This window comes from Phoenix dactylifera, chromosome 6 (assembly GCF_009389715.1).
Source record: "Phoenix dactylifera cultivar Barhee BC4 chromosome 6, palm_55x_up_171113_PBpolish2nd_filt_p, whole genome shotgun sequence".
In the NCBI taxonomy this organism is placed as follows: domain Eukaryota; kingdom Viridiplantae; phylum Streptophyta; class Magnoliopsida; order Arecales; family Arecaceae; genus Phoenix; species Phoenix dactylifera.
Genome location: NC_052397.1, coordinates 3,061,617 through 3,087,369, shown reverse-complemented (window position 1 = coordinate 3,087,369; position 25,753 = coordinate 3,061,617). Strand labels below are relative to the sequence as shown.

At 36.8% G+C, this 25,753-nt stretch overlaps 2 protein-coding genes and 1 long non-coding RNA gene across 9 annotated transcripts in view; 1 reads left to right on the top strand and 2 right to left on the bottom strand.

Moving 5' to 3' along the window:
• Positions 1-1,010: 1,010 nt before the first annotated feature.
• On the bottom strand, positions 1,011-2,970 carry LOC120110987. The gene is made up of 3 exons (XR_005512110.1): positions 2,536-2,970; positions 1,713-2,382; positions 1,011-1,240 (listed from the first exon to the last, which is right to left on the bottom strand). It is a non-coding gene; the product is annotated as an uncharacterized LOC120110987 (long non-coding RNA).
• A 5,670-nt stretch (positions 2,971-8,640) lies between these two features.
• On the top strand, positions 8,641-15,062 carry LOC103713028 (protein GID8 homolog). 3 transcript variants are annotated; one of them, XM_039127120.1, is made up of 7 exons: positions 8,644-9,032; positions 9,246-9,405; positions 9,516-9,622; positions 13,616-13,747; positions 14,069-14,225; positions 14,534-14,595; positions 14,720-15,062. In XM_039127120.1, exons 1-6 carry the CDS (start codon positions 8,907-8,909, stop codon positions 14,575-14,577), a joined length of 726 nt encoding a protein of 241 aa, XP_038983048.1. In that variant the 5' UTR covers positions 8,644-8,906; the 3' UTR covers positions 14,578-14,595; positions 14,720-15,062. The 3 variants fall into 3 exon arrangements, with proteins under 3 accessions (XP_008798010.1, XP_038983048.1, XP_038983047.1); XM_008799788.3 differs by lacking the exon at positions 14,534-14,595 and having other exon boundaries at positions 8,641-8,957; XM_039127119.1 differs by lacking the exon at positions 14,534-14,595 and having other exon boundaries at positions 8,646-9,032.
• Positions 15,063-15,968: 906 nt separating this feature from the next.
• Positions 15,969-25,753, bottom strand: part of LOC103713720 (probable cyclic nucleotide-gated ion channel 20, chloroplastic) — a 31,004-nt gene continuing 21,219 nt past the window's right edge. For 3 of the 5 annotated variants that reach the window (XM_039127116.1, XM_039127114.1, XM_039127115.1), the window contains 4 exons: positions 22,248-22,377; positions 20,752-20,998; positions 19,976-20,138; positions 15,969-16,400 (listed from right to left, as the gene is read on the bottom strand). In XM_039127116.1, the coding sequence (XP_038983044.1) occupies positions 16,223-16,400; positions 19,976-20,138; positions 20,752-20,998; positions 22,248-22,377 (718 nt within the window). In that variant the 3' untranslated portion in view covers positions 15,969-16,222. Of the gene's footprint in view, positions 16,401-16,858; positions 16,959-19,975; positions 20,139-20,751; positions 20,999-22,247; positions 22,378-25,753 lie in introns of all 5 variants that reach the window. The other 2 variants (XM_039127118.1, XM_039127117.1) reach the window with 2 other exon arrangements.

Below are 25,753 nucleotides of genomic sequence, written 5' to 3'. Positions count from 1 at the left end.
CCAGCTAAAGGGCACGTCAACTTGTCACCCACGTAGATTTTTCATGCACATGATGATAAAGTGAACCAACCACCATGGGTTTTCTTTTTTATATAAATTATAAAAACCTCCTTAGATCAGAAATAAATTACATTTATATCTAATACTTTATAAAATTATGCTTAATGCTTAATTTTCTAAAATTTATTTTTATCTAATACTTTAATTTATAACTTAATAGAACATCAGCCAATCCGTTAATCTTAAATAAGACCCAACTACCATGAAAAATGACCAAAATAAGCTTAGATGATATAATCATTATTCAAAAATATAAAAAAAAATATATGTATCCTTCTTTTCACTTAAGGACAATTGTGATTTTTATATGAGATAAATGTTTTTACCGACATCATAAATTTAATTGGATGTAAGTGTCGGTTTTACAAAATATCAAATATAAATGTAACAAACGTTAATATTAGAAGGTTTTTATATTTTTTTTTTACAAACCAGAATATCATATTATCTTATAATAGTAAATAGATATTTGTTAATCAACTATAAGCTTACCGAAGAAAGCATCGATTCAAATAAAAGGGATGCTTCTCCTCTGCTACAAAATTTTCCATCTAATCAGCGGAGTCAGCTTTAAGATTTTTAAGTGACGGACATGGCGACCTTATGCCAGATATTACCTTATGTTAATTCCCGTATTGATCTTTTCTCTATATGCTTAAATTTTTGAGATCAATTAATTAAAATTATTTATTTATTTATTTCCAAGTAGATTTCAAAAACCCATGATGTTTCTTATAATGCATAAATATAAAATATCTTTATAAATACAAACTTCAGGAAGCATCAAATGGCCACGATTTACAATTATAATGACTTACTTGGACGACTATAACAACAATAAAAAAATAATTAATTACTTTAATATCATAATTTCATCCTTGAAAACCTTTAAATTATCTAGTTCACTATTAAAAGAGACATTATGATCCATTAAATAAGAATACCATGCATCCATATACCTTAACTTTATTATTTTTTAAGAAATAGGTGTACTATTTACCATTGATACTCCATTGACACAACAATAATAAAATAAAGAAAGTTTTTTCGAAAAATAAACATTAAGAAAGACACGACTAGGACATGCATGGCACGTGCGGACGTGCCCCACCTTGGAATTGGAGTTACGCAACAAAAACCAGCACTTCGCGAAGGAGATCGACTGCGAAGAAGCCACCTTCTGCCAAAAAATAGAGGAAACCTCTGCCATTTAATTTTATTCGCCCACATGAAATAACTTACCTAGATAAGGTTATATGTGGCTCGGCCCATCAAGGTTGGAAAATAAGGGTTGATATGTTCATGCACTGGTTTTATTTAAAAAGAAGAATAAGAGAAGATAATTGTATTTTTATCTGCTAGTCTTTATATAGACTAGGAGGTTGATGAAGTTTGGTAAGACCGACTAAATTTGGCACAATTAATCACAAATTAATCAAGGTGAAGTTTAGTAAGACTGACTAAGTTAGGCACAATCAATTAATCAATGGATTCTAACATCTCCCCTCAAACTCAAGGTGGTAAAGTAGACACTAACTTGAGTTTGAAAACAAGAGATCGAAAGATGCCAGGAGGATGAGTTATGATAAAGATGTCTGCAAGCTGATCAATCGTAGAAACTGAATCACGAATGTACCGAAAAATTGACGTACCAGATCAAGAGTAGGAGTAGGAGCTGTCCGGGTTTGGAGCGAGATCGCGTCTGCCAAGTTTGCCTTCGCGCAAGCTTCTGACGGTACTATTTGACACGCTGCTGTTGGGGTATGGAGCGAGATCGTGCCTGCCAAGTTTAGCCACCAAGCTTCTGACGGTACAGTTTGACGCGCTGCTGCTGGGGTTTGGAGCGAGATCGCACCTGCCAAATTTATTCGCCAAGCTTCTGAAGGTACGGTTTGACGTGCTGCTGCTGAGGTTTGAAGCGAGACCGTGCCTGCTAAGTTTACCTGCTAAGCTTCTGACGGTACGGTTTGACGCGTTGCTGCTGGAGTTTGGAACAAGACTGCACCTGCCAAGTTTACCCGCTAAGCTTCTGACGATATGGTTTAGCGCGCTGCTGCTGGGGTTTGGAGCAGGACCGCTCCTGCCAAGTTTACCCGTTAAGCTTCTGACGATATGGTTTGGCGCGCTGTTGCTGGGATTTGGAGCAGGACCGCGCCTGCCAAGTTTACTTGCCAAGTTTCTGACCGTACAGTTTGGCGCGCTGCTGCTGAGGTTTAGAGCAGGACCGCGCCTGCCAAGTTTATCCGCCAAGATTCTAACGGCATGGTTTGGCGCGCGACTGCTGATAGAGATAAAAGTAAGCCATGATTTTGGGCCATCATTCTGAAAAGTGGTCGCCGAAAAAGTCATCGAAAAAGGGGTTGCCGGTGCGGAAAAAGAGATAAAAAGTAATGGCAAAGCTGTAAATATGCAGTAAACTTTGTAATTTTTTTTTTTTTGGTACAATTTGGGGCTTCAATTAAAGCTTTACGGAACCTTTGGTACGTGAGGAGCCTCACAAGCTTCGGTCAGCTTGAAAGAGAGAGGACGGAAGGGCTGAGAGGAGTGACTCTTCCATCTGAAGCCTTACGGAACCTTTGGTACGTGAGAAGCCCCACGGGCTTGGGTCAGCTTGAAAGAGAGAGGATGGAAGGGCTGAGGGGACGGAAGGGAGAGATACCTACCGCAGAGCTTCCGTTAAGGATTTAAGAACCTCACTTTAAGCTTGGAGGGAGCAATTGCATGGCAGCAGAGAAGCCGGTCGTGAGGCCCAACAAGACGCACATAGGAAGAACAAGACGCGCGTAGGAAGAGAAGGCACAAGAAGAAGTTGTCGAAGACATGCGTGGGGGCACAACTGCTTAGGGACGAGACAGGACAACCTTGTTCTGATACCGAGTTTATAAAGAAAAATAAGAGAAAAAAATTGTATTTCTGCATGCCAGTTATAATGTACAGAAGCAGCCTTTATATAGACTAAAACGCTGACGAAGTTTGATAAGGCCGACTAAGTTTGGCACAGTCAATCACAAATCAATCAAGGTGAAGTTTAGTAAGACCAACTAAGTTTGGCACAATCAATTAATCAATAAATTCTAACATGCTTATTCTAAATGTTTTTTTTTTCTCCCTCTCTCTCTCTCTCTCTTCTGACCTTCGAGAACTTATTGGCCCATGGGTGGAGTAAATTAGGATTCTGGATCAATCCTATCTAATGTTGCTGTCAAATTTGAGTTTGATGTGTTATCGGAGATCCGGATCAGGAAGATCTCAATATCTTAGTTTTTAAATGGTCTATTCTGCATTGCGTTCTATTATTGAGATCCAGATTTAGTATTTAATTCGCTCAATATAATCATGCATGTCATGTTCGGCTGTTACTGCATCCAAATCTGCCAGAGTGCTGGACATTGGCCACATTGGCCAGATTGATGGTGTTCAAACTCATCTCTTGTCACTATGTGCAACTTGTCTAGTGTTCTTATGTGCTTGCAGTTCAAAGCCTCCATCATGACAAGCACTCGAGCAGCTAGTATAGGTCCAAGACAAATTAAGACATTAGCCATTGGTGTTTGCTTGTTTGTCATACTTGGAAAAATATGCTTTTGCCCATAAGACCACTACTACATTGTGCTCTGAAAATATTCTTTGGCAAGAAGGATGTTGCAGATCAATGAAAGATGCCTAGTGAAAGAGAATCTACCATCCTCAGCTATGATACAAATATAAACTATGACAAGGTACTAACATCGATCAACATACAAAATTTGTATAGGCTTTTGCCAAGAATTATACCATAATTCTCAAAATGGCAACCTTTTTGGCTATGGGATTTCAGTGCATGCCATGCATGCAAATTGCCGACCGATTATATTCATAATGATAGCCTGATGAAAACGTCAGGATTTAAATGGAAGAGTATATGGGAACCCATGTGAGTAGGTGTTTAGTCCCATATTGATTATTCGTTGGGTAGAACTTGGGTACTTAAACCCAAATAATACTTTTCGGCTAGCCATTTTGGATGAGGTCCTGAGTTGTTACAAATGGTATCATAGTGGATCTGGCCCATAATCTATGTGAATTAGGGGACACTGCAGCACAAATCTATTGAAGCTGACCACAGGCCAATCGTAGTATTTATGATTAGATTTGAATGGATTCAAACTTTTAGCCTGACGAGAACGTCGGGGTGTGCGGGCGTGTGTTTAGTCTCACATCGGTTATTTGGTAGGTAGATTTTGGATACTTATACAGGATCAAGGAATCTAAATGATACCTTCCGACTAGCCATTTTGGGTGAGGTCTTAGGTTGTTACACCATGGTTAGGTTATACAGCGATTTGGTTTTTTTTCAAGAAAAAAATAAATAATATGGGTTGGTCGATGGCTGATAATGAAGTTTAGGTATCTTGGCCGCAAAATTTGTGCCCCTTTTTTTTTTCCACATCTAAGGTATAACAGTATTTAGTCAATTTGTACTGCGACACTTCATGCATTGCGTAATGCAACTCCTTCAAATCTAACATGGTATCAAGATGCTATTTTCATTATCATTGTCACACCGAACTCGTTTACTAAAGATTGTGACATCTATAGCTTCAAAGGTTCTAGAAATTAAGGAACTTGCTACGTCTTCAAGGAGAAGTCCTTGAATTAGTCTAAATAGTGATGATTCTTGTTCCAAAACACTGATCAGTGATGTGGGACCAAAACAGTGAATTAATCTCCTGCAGATCCAGTTATGAAAGTGTTGACTGATCTTTTTCTTTTTTAGACTTGGGCCCAGCCTGTTAGTATAAAAGCCCACTTAATGTTAATGTTAATCTTACAAGAAGTCTATATAGTTTTCTTTCTTTTTTTTAAAATCAGAGGTCTATATTATTTTAGCACAACTTATATTCTTTTTCTAGCTCATAAACTAGTGTTGCGCGTGTTATGTATATAAAAGGAAGCATGAAAGGCTGTGCTTCTCTCATCAAATTAATAGAAATGCGTGGTAATTTTTCTCAAGGCACATTTTTCTGTTTTATCTTGCTTGAAATAAGAATAAAATTGATTATTTATTAAAAAAATATAAGTATCTCTGGAGACGAAAGGAGATATATCGAGCGACTATGCGAGGCAAAGAGTTTGCATTGGATCAGTATAGTGTCAAAATATGTGCTATGCCTTTAATTTGAAAATGTCCTCGTATGGCCAAAAATGAAATCTTTTATAGATAGTGTAGGCAATATATTAATATTATGTTATACCCAATATTTAGAGGGTATATTTCTAGAATTTGAGAACCATTTTTTATTTGGAGCTCTTGAGTGCTACCAAAATTGAGAAACTAGTATTGGAGATTTTCTCTCCTTTATGCTCTTTCCTTATTTGTGAGCATCCTTAACCGTCTCTAATCTCGTGGACGTACTATATAAATTCTTATATTTTGTATTTTTTTTTGATTGATGTGCTACCTCTAAATCTAGCTTTTTTGCATAATAATTGATTGTATTGATGGCATCTTCTTATTTGTAGTGCATTCTAGTTGAGAATATATACTGCATCAAATAGTATGGTATTATTGTTAGCTCCATTACCTTGGAGAGAAAATTGGTATACCAACATGATTGATTAATTGATTAAAGAGTCAAAAAGCATAGAAAAGGAGATGTTTCCCAATAAAAAACAAGAGAGAAATGATTGATTTCGATCCATTAATCAACATAGAAAAGTTTTAGAAAATGGTTAATAACAATAATCCTTGAAGTACATAGGTTCCTTAGATAAAAATCTGTTAGCAACATCAATTGCCATTTTATAATACAACAAACTTTTAGTGAAATGTATATATTATCTTGATCAAGAGCATATGTGGGTAACTCAGATAGGTTGTCCACAGTTCTATAAAAGGGATTGGCAGGTATGATTCAGATAGCTGCATCATGCTACTTCATCGAGCTGAATCAACAGACATGAGAATGCCATTGTCTCACTGAGTTGATGTCTCCATGCAAGTTGGCCAGACTTAAATATTCCTTCCTTTAAATGCATAGGCACATGTTGCAGATCTTGGTCATTAGAAAGCATGAATTGCTTACTATGTTGTAATATGGTTGAACCTGATCCACTGCCCAAGGTAAAATCTACTATGATATGATGCATACTATGAAGACAAGCTGCAAGAAAATCTTCTTGTCTCTGCCATTACTTATATGATTTTCTTTCCAAAAAAAAATCTATCCATCTATCTATCTATCTATCTATATACTTTTTTCTGAAAAACTTATGTTTAATTAACATTAATCAAGTTTTGAGTTTATAATACATGTATGATAAATGATGGTTATAATACCAACACCTGAATTTGGGAACTTGTCCAGTAACTTTGGTAGAAAGTTGGTAGGTCTCAAACTCACATTTATGAAGCAAACATGGAAGTGGAGTCGGAGCATAGATTTCCCCATCCTCATCTCCTTCATGAGAGCTTTTGTGACTTCATGGCGGATTACATCGAAGACATTAGGGCAGCTAGTCGCATAGAAACCGATGGTCGATTGTGCGCTCACTTCTAATTACAAGCAACAAAGGATGGCTAATAAAATTGCAAGCCTCCATCTTTCTCGTTCCAAGGTTTGATGAAACATCAACTCTATCAAGCTCTAAGTTGGCCTCTGGAACTTAGGGAGAGCTGGCATTTTATAGATAGTTGCAAAGCTAGTTCAGAAGGTAAGAAATTGATGGCTTGCTTCACTTCTACTTGCTTCACTCCTTTGGGGCTACACCCACATCCTAGAAGATGGAGTTGTTTGGAAAGTAAACACTTGTTCTCTTGCACTGATAAGTGTAATGGAGCTGCATTAATCCCCACATACTGAACTAATTGCTAGTGCGAGCCAAAAGAGCAGTCCTCTGACTGCTTTGGTGGCTCTCAGTTTCGTATACAATTCTACAATGGCAAAATGCAATGGCGCCTCAAACAGGTTAAGCACATTGACTACTCCCGATGTGAGAATTGTGGGTTTTGGACTTAATTGAGACAGTATTGTTAATTGGTGCTAAAGAGTTCTTGACCTTATCATATTCCCGGGAGTGCCCATATTATTATTATTATGATTATTATTTTTCTAATTTCATTTCGTTGAAGAGAAACAATGTCAAAAAGCCATCATTGGGCCATTCGATGGTAGATTTTACCATTTTCAATTTGATCTAAGACGAAATTTGCATCATTGATTTGATGCAAGTTTTTATCTTTGATCCCATTTACTAAATTAGGCCCTATTGATGAGGTCCAACCTTTGATTTTTCACAAATTGTAAAAGTTTTTTTTGCCGTCCATTTTATATATTTTGATAAATTTATACATGAGTCCCTTCCAGGGTGTTGTGGCCCGGGAGGGTGCTATTCGATAAATTTATAAGTGTTCCAACTATAGATTTATTTATATGATGGAACAATATTAATGTCTTATATATTATATTATTCTGATTAATTAAATTATAAATGCACTCTTGGGGCTTTAAGAAAATTATGCCAGTGACAAAACTTTCTTGATAGATATTAAGTTAATCATATTTATCAATTTTACTATTTTTCACAGGATTTGATTACCATAAATTACATAGAATTTAAAATGTATATCTTTAACCCAACCATATTAGGTGTATAATTTATTGGATGGGTTTTTGATTAATTTTGCTTGTTAGATTTACTATTTTTTGTGGTACTTGATTATTATAGTTGCTATATTTTAATGACAGCATCTATTCCAGTGCATTGGTAAAATGTTTTTTTTCATGCAATAAGCATATACTCTTTTTCTTAATTTATCTGTACACGGGCTTAAAATTGATGAGAAGATATTTTATCAAAATGATTCATGTTTAGTTTTTTCCTTGTATGCCTATGTATTATGCAAAGAGATCGAGAAGTTATATAGATACGCACTACCATCAACCTCCATCGGTGGGACTTCACAGTAAGAATGCCATGAAAACAAGTTTGCAACGTTAGATTACAGAATAATTTGATGTGGCTTAATTTGTTTATATCAAAGGATGAGAAATATTTTTTTAGCCTTAGCATCTACTAAATTGTACTTTTATTAGAAATGCAACAAGTTGCAATTATGGCAGTGGAAATATTTTAGTAAATATTTGATTGATGCATGCCAATTAGGAAGGAGAGATAATAGGTTGCATAGACTCAAACTTTTTTTTTTTTAAAGAAAAAAAAGAGGAGAAGGCTCCATCCACTTCACGAGTAAATGAAGTTAAAATAGTACGAAGATAGTAGTATAGATGTGGAAGAAGAGAAATGTATAAGATGAGATATAAGATTTCGAATCGTAAGCGAAACTTATAATCCAACTATGTCTTCAGAAATAAAGCATTAGCAAAATATTTTTGAGTAGTTATGTTGTCTATTAAATCTAGGAAGAAAATCTTATTGTTTCTTTTTTTTTTCATATTATTCATGCGATAACCCTAACCCGGAAAAGAAATACATGTATCCAAGAAGCTCTCCGAAATACATGTATTCAAGAACTCCAAGCCCCAGTTATTTTGGAACGACTACTTCGTTTGTTTTTATATGTCACGGTGTGACTTGGGGCGGGTTAACCTGAACAGGACCCAAACCCAACTCGTGGATTTTGCCCGAAATCTCTTTCTCCTCCTCGCGGCGGCTCCAGCTACCCTCTTCCGCCGCCCGGATCCCCACCGACGTTTTCCTTCTATCTTGGGTGCGCTTCGATCTCTTTCTTTATCTCGAGATCTTCCTCTATTTTTTCCGTTTGACCGATCTCCATCGCCTCCTCCTCCGGTTGCGGAGGGAGTTCTCGGCGTCGGCGATAGGCTCGGCCGGATCCCGGTGATGTGATGTCTCTTTCTTGGATCATTCTTGGCCAGTTAGATTCGATCGAAGCCATGGTAATCTCTCTGCCTTCCTTTCTTTACTGGTTCACGACTCAATTGGATGATCAACGGTTTTGGAGATCCAATGAGGCTAGTTGAACCTTTTCCCGACCCTTCTATTAGTTCTTCTTTTTTTTTTTACTGCGTTGCTGGTGATTCTTGATATAGATTTTAGTCTCATACTGGAAAAACGTTGGAGTAGTATCGAGTTCGTTAGGGTTTTGCTTATATTTTGACGTCAATTTGGGAGATTAGGGAAATTTGTGCATTTTTTTAATGTCGATTCGGTCCCACATGGTGCAGTCGACGTCAAAGAAGGTAATTACGAGAGATGAATGGGAAAGAAAGCTCAAAGATGTGAAGATTAGGAAGGAGGATATGAATAAGCTGGTAATGAACTTTCTCGTAACAGAAGGTTTTGTTGAGGCTGCAGAGAAATTCCGGATCGAATCTGGGACCGAACGTATCCTTTGTTTCTTTGGATCTGTTCTGGGTCCTGTTGATGCATTTTTGTTTAGTGTTGAATCTTGATGTAATATTATTACATTTAATGTCGTTCCTTATTGAGATTAGCGGGCATAGATCTTGGGACGATAACCGATCGCATGGCTGTGAAGAAAGCTGTGCAGTTTGGCAATGTGAAGGATGCAATTGAGAAAGTCAATGATTTGAACCCTATGGTATGTTTCCTTTCTTGCTGACAATCTCCAATATAATATTTGTGCTCCTTTACTGGATGAGGATGTGCATGTTGTGCTTCTTTCGCCCTTTATACAACCAGTTGCTTTTACATCAGTAAGGGAAACATGGCAGCACAAGGCTGCCAGGGTACCTTTTCATTCACACTATTTTCTTGCCTCACATTTTTCATACTATATTTAAGCATGTAATTGCTGTGGAATATACTCATGTGTTAGATTAGCATAATTCTTGTAGGCATGAAGTTCCCTTTAAGACTAATCACTACAAAGTTTATAGCTTTCTGAGCCAATGAGGGATGTAATTGGGAACATGTTGCACATATGTCGACATAAAAATTGTGTTTTATGTTGAGCTAAATTTTGTTGTTTCAATCTAATCCAAAGATTCAAAATGGCTAAGAGAAGGAATTATCTGTCTTTTAGAGATATTTTATTAAAAGTTGGCCTTCCTTCTTTTTGTTGTTCAACAAATATAACCACAAGTAAAAAGCTTCGAAGCTAAGCCTCACCTTGTAAGCCGATCATTCTTTTCTTTTAGCTTAGTTCCAAGGTTTTGGACCTAGTTGCATTGAGATTGGTTTTGGAAAATGAATTTGTGGTACTCTGCAACTTGTGAGTGATCTTTAGATGGTTGGTTGGTGACAATTCTTAGGTGTCTTCTGACTTCCAGAAACAAATATTTTGATTATAAAGGAGATTCTAAATAAATTAGAAACATCAAGTAATTTTCTAACAATTTGATAAACTGTTAAATGATCCTAAATGATCCAATATGCCCACTTGGACTTGGACATTGAGATCTCCATGGATTTTTTATATTTGTTTCGTTAGTTTTATTAAGCTGTCTTGTCACTTGTAAATAGTTATATTTTAGTTCATGCAATAAATTTACTTGCTCAACTAGTTTAGCTGTGAGACCACCAAGGCCCTACGTGGTTGGTTAGGATAACTTGTTGTAAGTCTGACATACATTTATGCAGGTTTCCAACCCGCAATATACATTCAGGGAAAATAGCAATACGGGTTTGTATCCTTCTTGTTATTTTTGTTTGAGTGTTGTATGAATGAACTTATCTTATAAAATGTAATATCATAAATAATAACTAAAACATCATTTTTGTTCATTATAGAAATATCCATGCTAGCCTTTGTTTCTTCAAATTCTTAAACACCATGTTTTTTTTTGCTAAAGCGGGTATTTTATACAATATGAGTATGGATGCACCCAACAAAATCAGGGCAGCTCCCCCTCCTCAACCCACAAGGTGCCTCCAGAGTGGCTAGCCACATAAGCAGCCACTCAGTCCACGACTCCATTGGCCTCTCTGAATACATGCTTGTCCTGAAAGGCCACCCTGTCCCTCACCATCGCCCAAATGTCTCGAAGCAGGGGTTGACCCGCCCCACCATCGCACGGACCCCTTTGGATCCAACGAATCACTATGGCCGAGTCACCCTCCAATATAATCGAGCTGGCCCGTAACACTCGCCGCGCATGACCAAGGCCAGCCCAAGCAGCCCGCAGCTCAGCCCGTAACCCCATGTTTCATTCTGAATCAATTTTTAACTTAACCATTGTCATATACCAATTGAGGACTATATTAGTCTGCGGCCTACCTTAACTGTATATGTTATTTTGATCTAGTATGGGCATGTTGCATGATAACACGTGAGTATTCATTGTTGAGATATATGTTGTCAGCATATTCCAAAGAGCAAAAGGAGGAACCTGTTGCTAAAACTTCAAATTGATCCATGCCCTAAATGTGTGAACTCCCTCGATGCATTTATGAAAGCAAATTCCAAGGAGTCTTCTGATTCAAATCATGTCGGGATACATGACATCCCTATTGTAGATACATGTTCAAAAATGAAAGTTGAGGTAGTTAAATAAAGTTTGTCTTTTACTGCAATATTTAGAAACCATAAACAATTGGATTAGAACAACACATTATGCAGGTTTGTATATTTCTTCCTTTTTTGTATGAAGCAAGATCAGAAATTTTCTTTGCCCTTTGCTACATTTTGAAAAAGCACTAGATAAACCGTACTGTAAGCAAGGAGCGAGCTTAGCTGCCAACCAGAGAAGCCTGTGGAGTGGGGATCCCCATGATGCATGCATATACAGACCAATTTTTGTAGTTGGGCGAACAAATGTGCAATGGGATCTCATCATGCAAACCCTAGCAGGAGAATCTTCAGACCCTTGGGAATGGGGAGTTACTTCTTTTTGGTGGAAGATTAGGAAAATAGCAGTAGATATTGAATGAAAGTGATAGTGGTGCTGCTTTTGATGATGGCAGTTACTGGTAGATGGGGGTGAGCATAGGGTAGATGGGGGAGTCAGTGATGAGGAAAAGACAAAAAGCAAAGAAACAATGAAAGTAGAGGAACAGGAGAATTCTTTTGTGGCCGTGGAAGTTGTTGACTTATAAGAATTGGTTCTAGCACATTTGTGAACTTCACCACTGGGCATATACCACATGCTTTCCAACCTGTAAATTGCTCATAAGACCCTATTTCAGGCTGTTTTATGTATTTATTGCATCTTGTAGGATTGAGAAATGAAAATGCATACTGCAGGATTTTGTCCTACCCACAGGCCCTAAGATGCTTTCATATAATATTATAGATGGTATAATCCTAGTCCAGCGTCATTGATTCTATAATGTTGTTAAGGACACTTGTTGTTAAATTATATGTTACCTTTCTTTCCTCAGAGCTGGCTTTTGGCTCATTTTGTTACTTGATTTTAGTATTATTCAGTAATTTTTAAGCTTTATTGGTTGCCGTGTTCTGAGCCACAAACTATAACAACTATATATTGAAGGGAACTAGGCATTGATGCTTGAATTCATAAATGAACCTAAATCTTCTTTGGAAGCAAGGAATTTACAGAAACATGACCAGCACAGACCCAGTATTCTTCTGGGGATGAAAACAGGGATTGGCTGCCAGGTGATTTTTAAGGATTGGATAGCTCTCTTGATACAGTCACGGGGCAGTTTATTGGAAAAATAATAACACTTAAAAAAGAGAAAAACATTACAATCAATATTTTTTATGTACAAATGTCAGTTCTACATGTTATACTGTTATTCGGTGTTGCAATCTAATGTTGGAATGACCCGTGTGCTACTGGTCATTAAGAGTGGCAGTGACAAAGCAAGATAACTGGAGGCTTAACCTTAACAAAATGTAAAACATTAAGTTAATAAAAGGGGATAACTAGAGGTATGACCATAGGAAAGTCAACACTCGTAGGGTTCTTGCTCCAAATATGATAATACAAAGTTTATCCTTTGGGCACAAAATCAAATATATTGCACAAACTCTTTATTTATAATGTTTTGTTTAGGAAACCAGTAAAACTGCAAAATTTTATAGGAGTCAACATGGGAAGGCCCAGGGTTCATAAACATGATTACGTAAGACAAGTTGTCAGTAAGCTCCTAGTTTTGTATTACTAGGAGGGTTCATAAACATTATTCAAAGGCCTAAGGCTGCTTTGACCTGAATTATTTTGGAGTGGAAAACATCTACCTCTGTACATTCACTTTGTCAATAATGCCAATGTAATTCCTATTCTTCTGCAATTTCATATGATGAGACTTGCCCTATAGTTAAAAGAAAAAGAAGCTGTATAGCTACCAACTTTTCTTATTTTTGATTGAAAAACCTCTCTGATTGCCTTTATATATTTTGCTGCTCGATGAGACAATGGATCAGATTCTACCAGATCAACCAACCTGTGGGATTCGTGATCAGTTTGATGATTTTATCCAGTTTTCTGGATGACCTTACATGCAATTTAATCTTAATATATGGATGATGTGGATTTTTCTTGCGTTGGGCTTTCTTTAGAAATTTGATTGCCTGCAAATATATAATGCTATCATCTGTATGAAAGGGACAAAAATTCTGTGTACCAGGGGAACTTCACCGTACTCCAGATTTGATATAATTTTGCAGATTCTGTATGCAAATCCCCAGCTGCATTTCCATCTACAGCAACAGAGATTGATTGAGTTGATTCGCATTGGAAAGGTAGAAGAGGCTTTGGAGTTCGCTCAGGAGGAGCTTGCACCCAGGGGCAAGGAAAATGTAATTCTCTTTTCAAAATTTTACCATGCCGGTTTATTATTATCCACAGCATTCTGAAGTTGATTGGCCTCATATAGGTGGCATGCTTTATTTATCTTGTTTGCTTGTCTGACTCTATTTCAGTAACATTATATGTGAATTGTTATTCTTTGTCAACTAGTTGTGTGGTCTTTTCCCTAACATGATTGTAGTAGAAAATCATATAATGGTGTGGACTGCATAATAGACCAGGATGGAGGGAAATTGAAGCTACATAGGCATGTCGTCAAGATAATAATGTATTTATTTGATATTTATGAAATTGAAATTCGGTGTGTGCAGCAAAGTTTTTTGGAGGAATTGGAGAGGACGGTGGCTCTTTTGGCATTTGAAGATGTAAAGAACTGCCCTTATGGAGAGCTTTTAGATGTGTCGCAACGTTTGAAAACTGCAAGTGAGGTGAATGCTGCCATACTTGCAAACCAAAGTCATGAAAAAGGTTGGTGATATTTTCCATCATCTCCAGTTCTCCCTAGGTGCTATTTTTAGATGAACTGAAGGGTTGGGGTGGAGTTAGCATTGTATAATATTAACAAGTAGTATGTTTCTGAAACCCTATGATAGAAAGTTAAATCAAAAGGGGGAAAACCTATGATAGAACACTCCTTGAAGCTGTATGCAATTTGAAGGACATAAGTTGCACGAATTTGAAATGAAGCACCTCTACAAAATCTTGTCACAATTTTGTCCTACCAACTTCTCCAAGCAATAACCATGCATTGTATTCGAGGTGCTTTTTTTTTGAAGGTCTGGGTCGGAATCAGCAATCACAGTTTTTTATGGCAGAATAGTGTCAACAATGCGAACAAGTAATGCATCCTTGAAAACCTTATGAAAGCCCGTCCACCAAAGTTTTTATGCATTTAGTACGACATGTTTGAATTGGATTTTTCCTGGATCTGGATTACTATCAACTGTTTTGCTATTTGGCAGATCCAAAGCTTCCAAGCTTGCTGAAAATGTTGATATGGGCTCAAAACCAGTTGGATGAGAAGGCTGCTTATCCACAAATCAACAACTTATCCACAGCCATGCTCGAAGACCCAGCCATATAAAGTATATAGAAATTTCTTTATTTGTAACTAGATTAGTTTCTTCTATACTCTGTATCATGTATGAAAATAATGCTTGGAGGCTCGAGCATCCTGTGAATAGCTTCGTACAGGCTCTGTGCTTGTTGCTTTCTAGAATTTAGCTTCTTGATACTACACGGTGCAGAGTGTTTGGGAAATCCTTGTACGCACATATTATGAAATGGATTTAGGCTTGGCATCCAGATTATGTGGTTTATGATGATTTTGCATATTATGTTACCTATCTGACACAAATAGCAAGGAGACATGTTTTGTACGTCGGATCGTTTTAGTTGATGATGATACCCAGTGCGCCCGGGTAGGGCACAGAGAATCATTCTGGTAGTTGTTGCAGCATTTGGTTATATCTGTAAGAATCTGATCCCTCGGTCAGGCGGCCTGCGATTCATCCGAGCCAATATCACACCAATATGTGAGGCTTCTTGCCCTTTTCTCATTTGTTTAAATTATAAAGCTGTACGAGAGATGATGAAAAAGTCTTGCGAGTTCATTATCTACAGGGGGTTGGAGATGGAAAAGATAAAAAAAATCAGTCTATGATTGAGGTTTGTTTATGCGAAGGCCAGTTTTCTTGGGACAGATGAACAGGGTCGCCACGGCTCATGGAGGCTCCACGATCGAGAGTACGAGAAATGGGATACAGCCATTATGACGGGGTGAGAACTTACGTCAGCATCAAGAGATGAACAGAAGCATAAGATAGCTGGGAAACTGCGGGGAAACATGAGAAACCATGGGTAGACCATGGACAAAAGAACATAAGAAACGCTTTCCCATCGACAGGCACAAAGTTGCATGGGATGCCCATCCTTAAGCTTATACGATGCGATAACATCAAAGGAATAATATATCAATATGATGATGAACAGACAGCAACTCTGCAGCGCTTTCCCTGAAATAAGAATTAAGGTCAAAAACAGTATGCAAACATCATGTTAACAACTTCGATGAAAACTAGAGACTTACAGCTCCACTAATTGTCATCAATCAAGGCATAATCAAGAAAAGGAGTTCTTCTAAGATTTGACCATCAAATGGTTGTTGATCTCCTTGAATCAAAATAAACTCAGTGGCAAGCTGCTCATATTGGCGGCTAGGAAGGTGCATTTGAGCTTTATAATTACCAGAAGGCTTTAAATGTTGCTTATTCCTGTCAATTTGTGATTCATCCATCATTAGTTCAGATGTCTGAACAATTACGAACTCCCAGACAAATCTACATATTCTGCTAAAGCCCCGCAAACAAAAGGCCATTAAACCGACAGGTCAATCATATCTGACACACACTCCAAAGCCGTTCCTATGCTCCAAAACAGATGTATGCAGTATATATTATGACATGTTAGCCATACATATACAGTTGTTTTGCAGAATCTGCTTCCTGCTTTTGAGTGGTCCCAGAGCTAGAATGAGAGGAGCCATTCATGGAACTTGCTTTCCTCTTCAGACGCCTTTGTCTGTATCTCCACACTACTTGAATGTGGGTTGCAGCCTTATTCCTCCAGTAGGGTGATTCATATCTGTAACCAAAAGGGAAAAATACATCAGCCTCAAGATATCAAAGAACTACAATCATCGTTAGCACTGGTTACGGTATTCCGATGACAACCTACAGGACATCTTACCTAACAAAGAAAAGGACATGAAGAAAATAAATGAAAACAGTTCTATGATAATGGCATTACACAAAAAGCCCATTAATAACGTTTCACCAAAGTTCAATGCGAAAAAGAATCCCCTGGTAGACTCACGCAAGTCTCCTATTGAGTAGAAACCAATGTATGGAATATGGCGCAACGTAAAAAATACGAGCAACAATCCTCTCCCTCTCTCACTCTCAAAAAAAAAAAAGAAACAAAAAGAGAAAAGAAAAAGAAATCAGGCTGCAAGATGAAAATCTTGGAAGTTTGATTCAATAGTCTGTAGGAAGACAATACTAAACCAATTATGCGAGAACAGAACTTGAAACATGCTCCACCTGCAAGTCCATCCTGAGCTGCAATATGGGCATAGACTTGGCAGTGTAAGGTATGAAGTCACTGGAACAAGCTTGGCCGCAAGAAGCTACTGTGCATAAGCTGTGGAAACAAGCTTAAGTAGGCCATGATGGAAATTAAAGTCTATTCATTGTGGTATAAGGTTAGCATGAGTACAATAATAAATTTGTGAAGGCCAACAAGAACCTAGATAATGACTTGAAACTGAGACAATGCTTCCATGTAGTGAAAAAAGCATGAGTAAAATAAATTTGCAAAGACATTGAAAACTTGAACATGACCCAAAATGTTTGATCTTCTCATGCAAACTCTTTCCACATTACCGTGATGCAACCATACGTCAGAGTTAGATCAACATAAGGCAAGAATTGCATTGTCTCAAGGACAATGCTGATGAAATCTGTTGTCTTTTTTCTGAAAACAACTTGATCAAAAGATGAGACATTAAGGATGGATGGTAACATACATCTTTTATCTCAGACTATGAATAGATATCTCATTAGCTACTTTCCTCCTAAATGAAGATGACGATCAAAAGAAATGAATGATATTACTGTTCTTAAAAATGAATATGAAATAGGAAATGAAATCTATTGAATATCCTCCAAAAGCAATTTGATCGAAACATGGAACTATAGGGATAGATGGTAATAGACATCTTTGATGTTGAACAATGGAGAAGATGTATAAATAGAGGTTTCAGTAAAAACTTCTTTTTTTTACAGAAAGAAGATGATGATGATTTAGCAATGCTTTTGTTAACAGTGGATGTATCTTTTTCTGAAAAACAATGAAATAGTGATTCTGTTAATGCATGTATTTCTATTGTATTGAAAAAGTATCTCATAAGTTGATTGTTAAAGACAATTTTGAAGTACATTTGCATCTTTGCAAAGGATATGAAGGCCCATCAAGAAAAATATCATCAAGAAAAAAAAAACTTTATCAACACAAGATGAGGACGATTCTCACAACAAATGAAATAGATACAAATGTGATGAAGGATACTAATATACTCTGTCAAGTAGAGGGCAATAGATTCAAAAGAGATGGTTATTACTATATTATTACTGAAAGACAAATATCACAAGGATTGCTCATGGTGTTCAGCCATTCTTTGGATCACAACTAAAAGAAAAGTTTCTTTAGACCTTTAAAGGACCTGTCGACTTAAGATCATGTTTTCTTTAGCTTTGGCAGATTGATTAGTCAATATCATCCAAATATGTCCATAAATCGACAAGATGTGCAGGCCAAAAAAAATTATCTAGAATAGGATATCTGAGAATTGGTTAGGGACAACACTATCTTCCAGAACAATGTGAGCATGCATGTGAAATCCACCGATCCACTTCTTCCCATGTGAAGCAAGCTGTTTACTCATTCATGAGCAGCTGGCAAATATGACAGGGAAAACAATCAGGTGGATCACACCTGCTGCTTGTCCCATCCATAAAACAGGATTCCCACAGTTTGGGGGATCACGTCATTAGCTTTTGACTGAAACTAGTTCAACGGAGTCCTTCAGAAGAGGCACGTCAAATCAAGAAAACTTTTAAGTTATTTCAATTCAAACACTGAATTTGAACTGAAATGAGTGTCATAACCATAATAACAACAATTGACTCCTAACTATCTGGTGTCTTCTTTATGAATTCCTAATTGCAAATCATTCACAATGAGGGCTATATTTATTGTTATTGGAAGTTTCTCTAAATCATTTTTCACAACTTCCATCCATATGGATGAGAATCTTCCCCACCACTTTCACCCTTTGACAAAGATCCAAGAACCTCATCTTGCCAGACCTTCCTTCCACATGCTTACGTCTCAGCCAATTCTCCATCATTTCGTCATCTAATCAATATAACTCCTATGACTCTAATATACTCATTCCTTGCACTCTTGTTACCAAATTTTCCACACATCCATGTCAACTTTTCCATATTGATCTTATTGTCATTTAAACAAATTCTAGCCCTTCATTTTCCATTCAACATCACAAAATATGTTGGTCATATGACATACTAAGTAACAACACCTCTCAGCTTCATCTCCTCACTCGAATATGTTAGATATGTCTTCGCATATCTCTCTATTCCTTTATTAAAGAGTCAATATAACGAAACTACTCACACTAAGAAAATTATAAATGAAGATAAAGAAATTAGTCACATGAAGAAAGTTATGTCATTTTCTTAGAAACAAGTAAGAAGTGTTCTATAGGAGAATCAAGCATGGTAGATTATTTGAAGGCATCTTTTTTGGGGACAAGCTGATTTAAAGAGACAGCTTTATGACTAGAGGTTGACCAAATGTTGTGCCAAAATTTATGCATGATTGCATAAGTATTACATAAATTAGGGTTCTGATCATACATCTTTTTTTAAAAAAAACATAGGCTTTTCAGATGCAAAAAACATTTTCATCAATTTAAAAATACAAAGAAATATTAATAGTGTGGGAATGTTTGATTTTTGCATTTTCACATGACTATATGTTCTGATAACTGGTTAGCAACATATACAAGAACAACATAAAGCAAACTATCAAAATCCCCTAGGTTCCTTCCTACATTAGCAGTATATGTATATCACCAATTCTCATGCATGCATAATCCATGACATAAAACAAGATGAAGCATATCATCATGGATAGTAACTGCTGTTATGGTGCTCATGGTAGCAGGCAACATCAAGACCATCATGGGTAGGGGTTGTAGCTATGGTCTTCGCCACAATCTGTTTAACTGCAATGTCAAAAATCAATAGACCATATGGTAACTATGTTTTGGATCCCAACCATTTAGTATGTTATAAAGCAGCAATATTGCACTGTTTCATTTTTCTATTCATTCTTGTCATTATTATAATTTCACAAATCACACCGCTATTTGCTTTTCCAGATTTTCAGCATTCTAGACATGCACACATACACACACATGCACACACACAAAGAGATAGGTAGATAGTTAGAAAGAGAGAGAGAGAATACATAATCAAAAATTGGGCAAAAAAGAAAGGGTTATGAATGCCAACATTCACACATAAGTTGTGCTGTTAAGAATTAAAGATGATATTAGAACAGGCTATGTCTACCTAATTGCTCGTTGAATGCGAGGATTCCGCAGGAGTCGTGGAAACATGGTAGTGACTTCTTCAAGATCAGCAGTACGGAGTGCAAAGGTTTCAACATTTGTCAAACATTTAACTGTCCTGGTAGAAAATAAATGCAGTCCAGGGAACCTAATTTTTCCCCCATCTGCAAAATAAAACAATTGCAAACAGATTTATGATGAAGTATCTTATTTTATGGCTACTTTGATAACCAAAAAGCGGTCTCAGAAGTCAAGAACCTAATTATCTTTATAAACCGGCAAAACACTTACTTGCAACCACATTATGCAACCACATTTTCCTAAGATGGAGAACAATATACAAATTAAGATCATCGTTAGGTTTATTAAAATCGTATCATCATTTCATCAACGCAACTGGGAAACAAATTCTCTAAATAACTAACAGTTCAAGATACAAATAGTGATAGTTTGAAAAGCAAGAAATATCATTTTTTTAATCTTTCTGTAGAAATTCAGCTATCAATCACTAACATAACGTTCATCATCTATCCTTGTCCCAACTGTTTAGGAACTGTTTTAGAATCCTCATCATGCAATTAATCACTATAATTATCAAATTTAAAATAACAACAGTAATCAGAGGCACAAATATAAGAGAATATCAAGTTTAGAATATTTGAATTCAAAGTTTATTATAAGAAATTTCCAGATATATTTTAGCAAAAGAAGAAGCGGCTGTGTGGAATGAAATGTGTAATGCTGTTTAAATCAATGGAGTCCACAATTCTAAGTTACCTTTATATACCGAAGAGTGTTCAAGATACCATGTGAGGAGCTCCTCACCACAAACATCTCCTTCTGACAAGGGAGCTATATTTCCATCTACTCCAATGCTCTCTACTTTGCCCCGCACTATGAAAACCATTTTTTCAACAGGACCTCCTTGATATAGAATATCGCTTCCTTGTATGCAAAACTTTTGCCTTAATCTTTTACATATAGCATCTAAGATTGGTTCATCCATTAGGGTGAAAATCTGCACCTGCCAATCATTAGCTTTTAGATTACTAATAGACAGACTGAGTGATATTACAATGGCATGCACTGCTTCTCATAACTTGCTTGCTAGCTTTCACAGTATTGCACATTGTCTAAATCTTTGCTCCAAAATCCAAATTGTGCTATATCCATTTACACCTAATATTAGTTTTTCCTGGCAATCCCACAAGCCTTGCATGCATGTCAGAGATTGGAAGAGGGAATAAAGATGATAGACCCGTAATTGAAAATACAAAATACAACCCATGTGTTCTGTATTCAACATGAAATCGACATTTGAAGTTGGACTGACAGCTGGCAAAAAGTCCTTTACATTTTTTAATTACTTTGCCTACTATATATTATAATGAAGTCGCCTTGGTCGTGGCTCGAGATTTGTACGAGGCCATGAGGTTAGCATGAGTGCCATTTATTTACACATAATATATAATGCAGCCCTCCAAAAGTACACACCCCTTTTCAGTAAAAGTGCCCTTGATTCTCTCTCTGAGAACATTCTTGGAAAAATCGAACTAATTGAGTGCCATAAGGCATTTAATTTAGATATTCTACTAAGGAAAATTTCTATTAGAAAGATAATTTGTATTGGTGCAACTAGAGATTAAAATAAATCCAACTTTAACTGACATGATTCAGCATAGATATCACATATTTCTATCATGCTATAAAATTAAACAAAATAAAAGAATCTTTAACAATAAGTCATCTGTGACCAACAGAAATATTCACTATCATTAACTTTTCCATTTGTAACTTGAAAAATACTAGATATTATTCAAAAATGAAAAACAATATGGTAAAGTTTGACAAAATCGTAATGGATATGCTAGAACTTAAACCAGTCTACCTGACCCTATTTTCGTCTCAAAGGTTAAAGAGAATGGATTAGTGACTGTATGAAATAACATACAATCTACAACATGATTCTGCTAGTGCACATGATCAAATTGCCCTTAAAATTCAAATTGCTCTTCTTTTTTCTAACAATTGATTGAGTATTTATGATCTCTTGGTAATTAAATTTGGCCTGAACCGTTAAGGAATCATGAATAAGTGAAAAATAAGTATTTCAACCCATAGTACTTTCATTATGTAAAAACATAGATGATGTTTCTATGGTCTGTTAAAAGGACAAATTGGACTAAAAAATTAAAAGGAAAAATAATTTGTCAACATTATGTTTCTGCTTCAACTACTATAGCAGGCATGTGACCTCATGTTTAAAAACTCACCTTTTTGAGAAATTTAAAGAAATGGCGGCGTATGTCTCTCTGTATGTTCTCTGGTAGATTCTCAAGTAGTTCTTCTTCATTTACGCCTCGTGTGGCAGCCCAACTAAATCTCTCTGCTTGTCTCACTTGCCTAATATTTCAAAATTCAAAAGGTATTGATGAGAAAACTAGCAATACGATTTGTACAATATATGGAGGAAAAAAAAAACTAGCATGATGGATAACCTGGGTTTAAACCACAATATAGGTGACAATGGGCTCTATGTCAACCATATACGTATGATCATAAAATAGAAAAGAAAATCCATAACATTTACAATATAAAAAATAAAATATGAAACTGAAAGTAAAGTGTGAAACTACAAACACAGACTCATTGTTTTGAATATTTTGTCCTTTTCATATACATATAAGAATTTAAAGTGATTATGACAGAGACCCAATAGTTTGACATGTTTATAATTTTCAAAATCTAGAAGACTAGGATTTGTTTGAGGGATGGTGATATGGCGGCTTGGTATTACTGGAACCCTAGGAGCTTAAGCACAAGATGAAGAAAATATTAGGATAGAGTAGAAGAACGTAGGGAAGGTAGATATAAAATGGAATCTACCACTAAAATCAACTATACATAAATATACAAAGTCTTCGTTCACTGCTTTCTCTTGCCAAAAGAACGCTTAGACATTGTTTGCTTCACATCCCTTGAAGTAAAATAAAGAAAACTTTTTAAAAGAATAACTACTTCTTTAAACCTGAAGAGATATATGAATGAAGCACAGTTAACAAAGCCTTGAACTCCAAAAGTCAAATTCCATGTCCACGAACGCATATTTGAAGCTTAACCACTAGCTATTAACTATCTAATATATAGTTTAACTTAAAATAAGAATATGGTTACTCCAAAATGGGCTGAGGCAAAATGGTTGGTTGATTGCTCCTTTTGTCACTTAGGAGAATTAGCTGTTCTTTATAGTCTGGATGCAACTAAGGACAGCATTTTTTTTTTTTGGAGATTCCTTTGGAAAGACAAATTCCCCTAAAACATGAAGTTGACAGACAATGGAAAAATATTAGGATTAAATTATATATAATTTCCTATGCTTGCATTTGTAAAGAGTATAGTTAACATACTAAATTACCATTAATCAACTAAAAATAGAATACTGAGAGCAGAATAAGCAAATTGAAATAATCTATATTTTTTTTAGTCATACAATGTCATCCTCTAAAAAATAACCAAACCTAAGCCATACTGATGCAGGTTGGAAAACCCTTATCTTTTGGCTACATAATCCAAGTCCCTCATATGTCAAATTATGTGACCAAAGGCTTCCAAGGACCAAAATAATGGGGAAAAAACAACCAAGGCTCAAGAAGATGTCAAGGATGCACTGGAAGATGTGCTAGAATAAAATCAAAGATCGCTTCCTCAAGATTTGTGGAAGGGCAAGAAAGTAGCTAAAGCACCACCCTTAGGGAGCCTCGGTTGATGCCCAAGCACAACCACGTAGCATGACTCGACTCTAGGTGCTTAAAGAGCCAAAAATTTTGCAATATTAGGATAGATGTACGTACCGGCAAATTCAAAGATTCACCAAAAACAACACAAGTAAAATTTGAGAATGAAACCGCTCCCATCCTGTCGATCTATTATCAAATAAGCTTTCTACAGCTTGAACCACAACAATCAACAGTCAAATAAGGAAGTTATGGCTAATTGAGTGGATTTTTTTTTGTTGAGAAATAAGGAGGGAAATGCATGAATTTAATTGCTCAAGACATACCCGCAAGTGCACCATTTGGGACTCGAACCTGGAACCTTTGCCTTAAAGCTAGGGTTGATACCACCGAGCCACTAATTGAGGGGATGATGAAGCATAAAAAGTTTAACTATTGGGAGTGGGAACCAATGGTCAAACAACTTTAACATCCAACATTTATTTCCTAGCACTAAACTTGCTTTATTACCTAGCATCACATTAGCATTAACCATTTCAAGTACCTCAAACAGTCACTAGCCAAAACCAACCATTATTCGGATTTGGAAAAGTTGTGGGATTTCTTGCAATGGGGTCAACACATATTTGGTGCCATTAAGAATGAGAGAAAGGAAAAGGAAGTAGGTGCTCAGGCGGAGAGGGGCATCCAGGGAAAGAGAAAGAAGGCAGCTGCTCAGGCCAGCAAGAAAAAAAGCAAAGGCAACTGCAGATCAGTTAGAGTCGAGGAGGAATTTTTTCATTTAGATTCGAAGATCGGTGAGCTCTTGGATGACCGGTTGCTCAAATCATCCCGCGATACCAGAAATGTTGGCAGTTCGAGCGATGTTGCATCTAGTAGCCAGAGAGGTAGTGGTGGATATGGCATGACAGTTTATGGCCAATATTCCCAAGGTGGTCTTCCATACACCAGTTAGTTTTCGGTATATTATGCCACACAAGATAGGGGCATAATGCACGACCTGATAGAGCCCATGGAGTAGGACCGCTGGACGTATTTAGATTCGAGTCATATGTTAGATCCTATTCCACACAACCAAGCTACAACCTTCACGCATATCCTTCCTTTGAGGTGTCGTATTCAAGTAGCTACCATCCTCCACAGCCTCAGGGTAGCTTAAGGGATGGCTTTCGCTACAATAATCTTCAGATAACCAGTCCAGTATCAGATGGAGGATCAGTATCACGATGGCTATCCAGTGAACGAGTATTATAAGGAGGGTGGCGGAGGGTCGGCGGAGGCCGGCAACCCAAGCAGGAGGAAGAGGAAGGCTCCATGTTTGAAAAACAAGCCGGGTCTCCGATTTCGTTCGAAACAAGGGGTCTAGCTTTTATTTTTTTCTTTATTTCAAGATTTTTAAGTGAAGTTGGCAAATTGCTTGCCGACTTCACTTAAAAATCGCTAAATTAAAAAGGAGTTCGGGCCTCTATTTCGAACGAAACAAGGGACACGGCCTATTTTTCGGTTGTGGAGCCCGGAGGAGCGTCTTCCATGCGGCTCGCCGGCCTCTGTCGGCCAGCCTCCACCTCCCTCTCTCTTTCTTCCTCTCCCTCTCCCTTCCTTCCCTGCTCGCTCTTTCTTTTCCTCTCTTTCCTTCTCCTTCTCTCCCTCTAGCAACGAGTTTTGTTTTCGTTACCGGAATTGTCCCGGTCTGCCGCTAGGATGGCTCGGTACAACCAAAACCGTCCGGTTCGGGACGGTTCCGCCGACCTTGCTATAAAATATTTAAGTTAACCTTAATCAACAAGCATCACACCATTATTAAGAAAATTATAGTGACTAATTCTAATAAATTTACATTGAAGGTCAAAGTGTCGTTCACCCTCTATAAGATGGTGAACCAAAAATTCCCATCTAATTGTCATTAAAGTGTAGAGAATAAATAATCAAAGAGCTATTAAACAATAAAAATACATTGTAATGCACAATGGAGCAAGGTCAAGAGCCAAAACATGATTATGGCCCTAGAAAAATATTATTTAAACTTAGAAAAACATTCATAAACT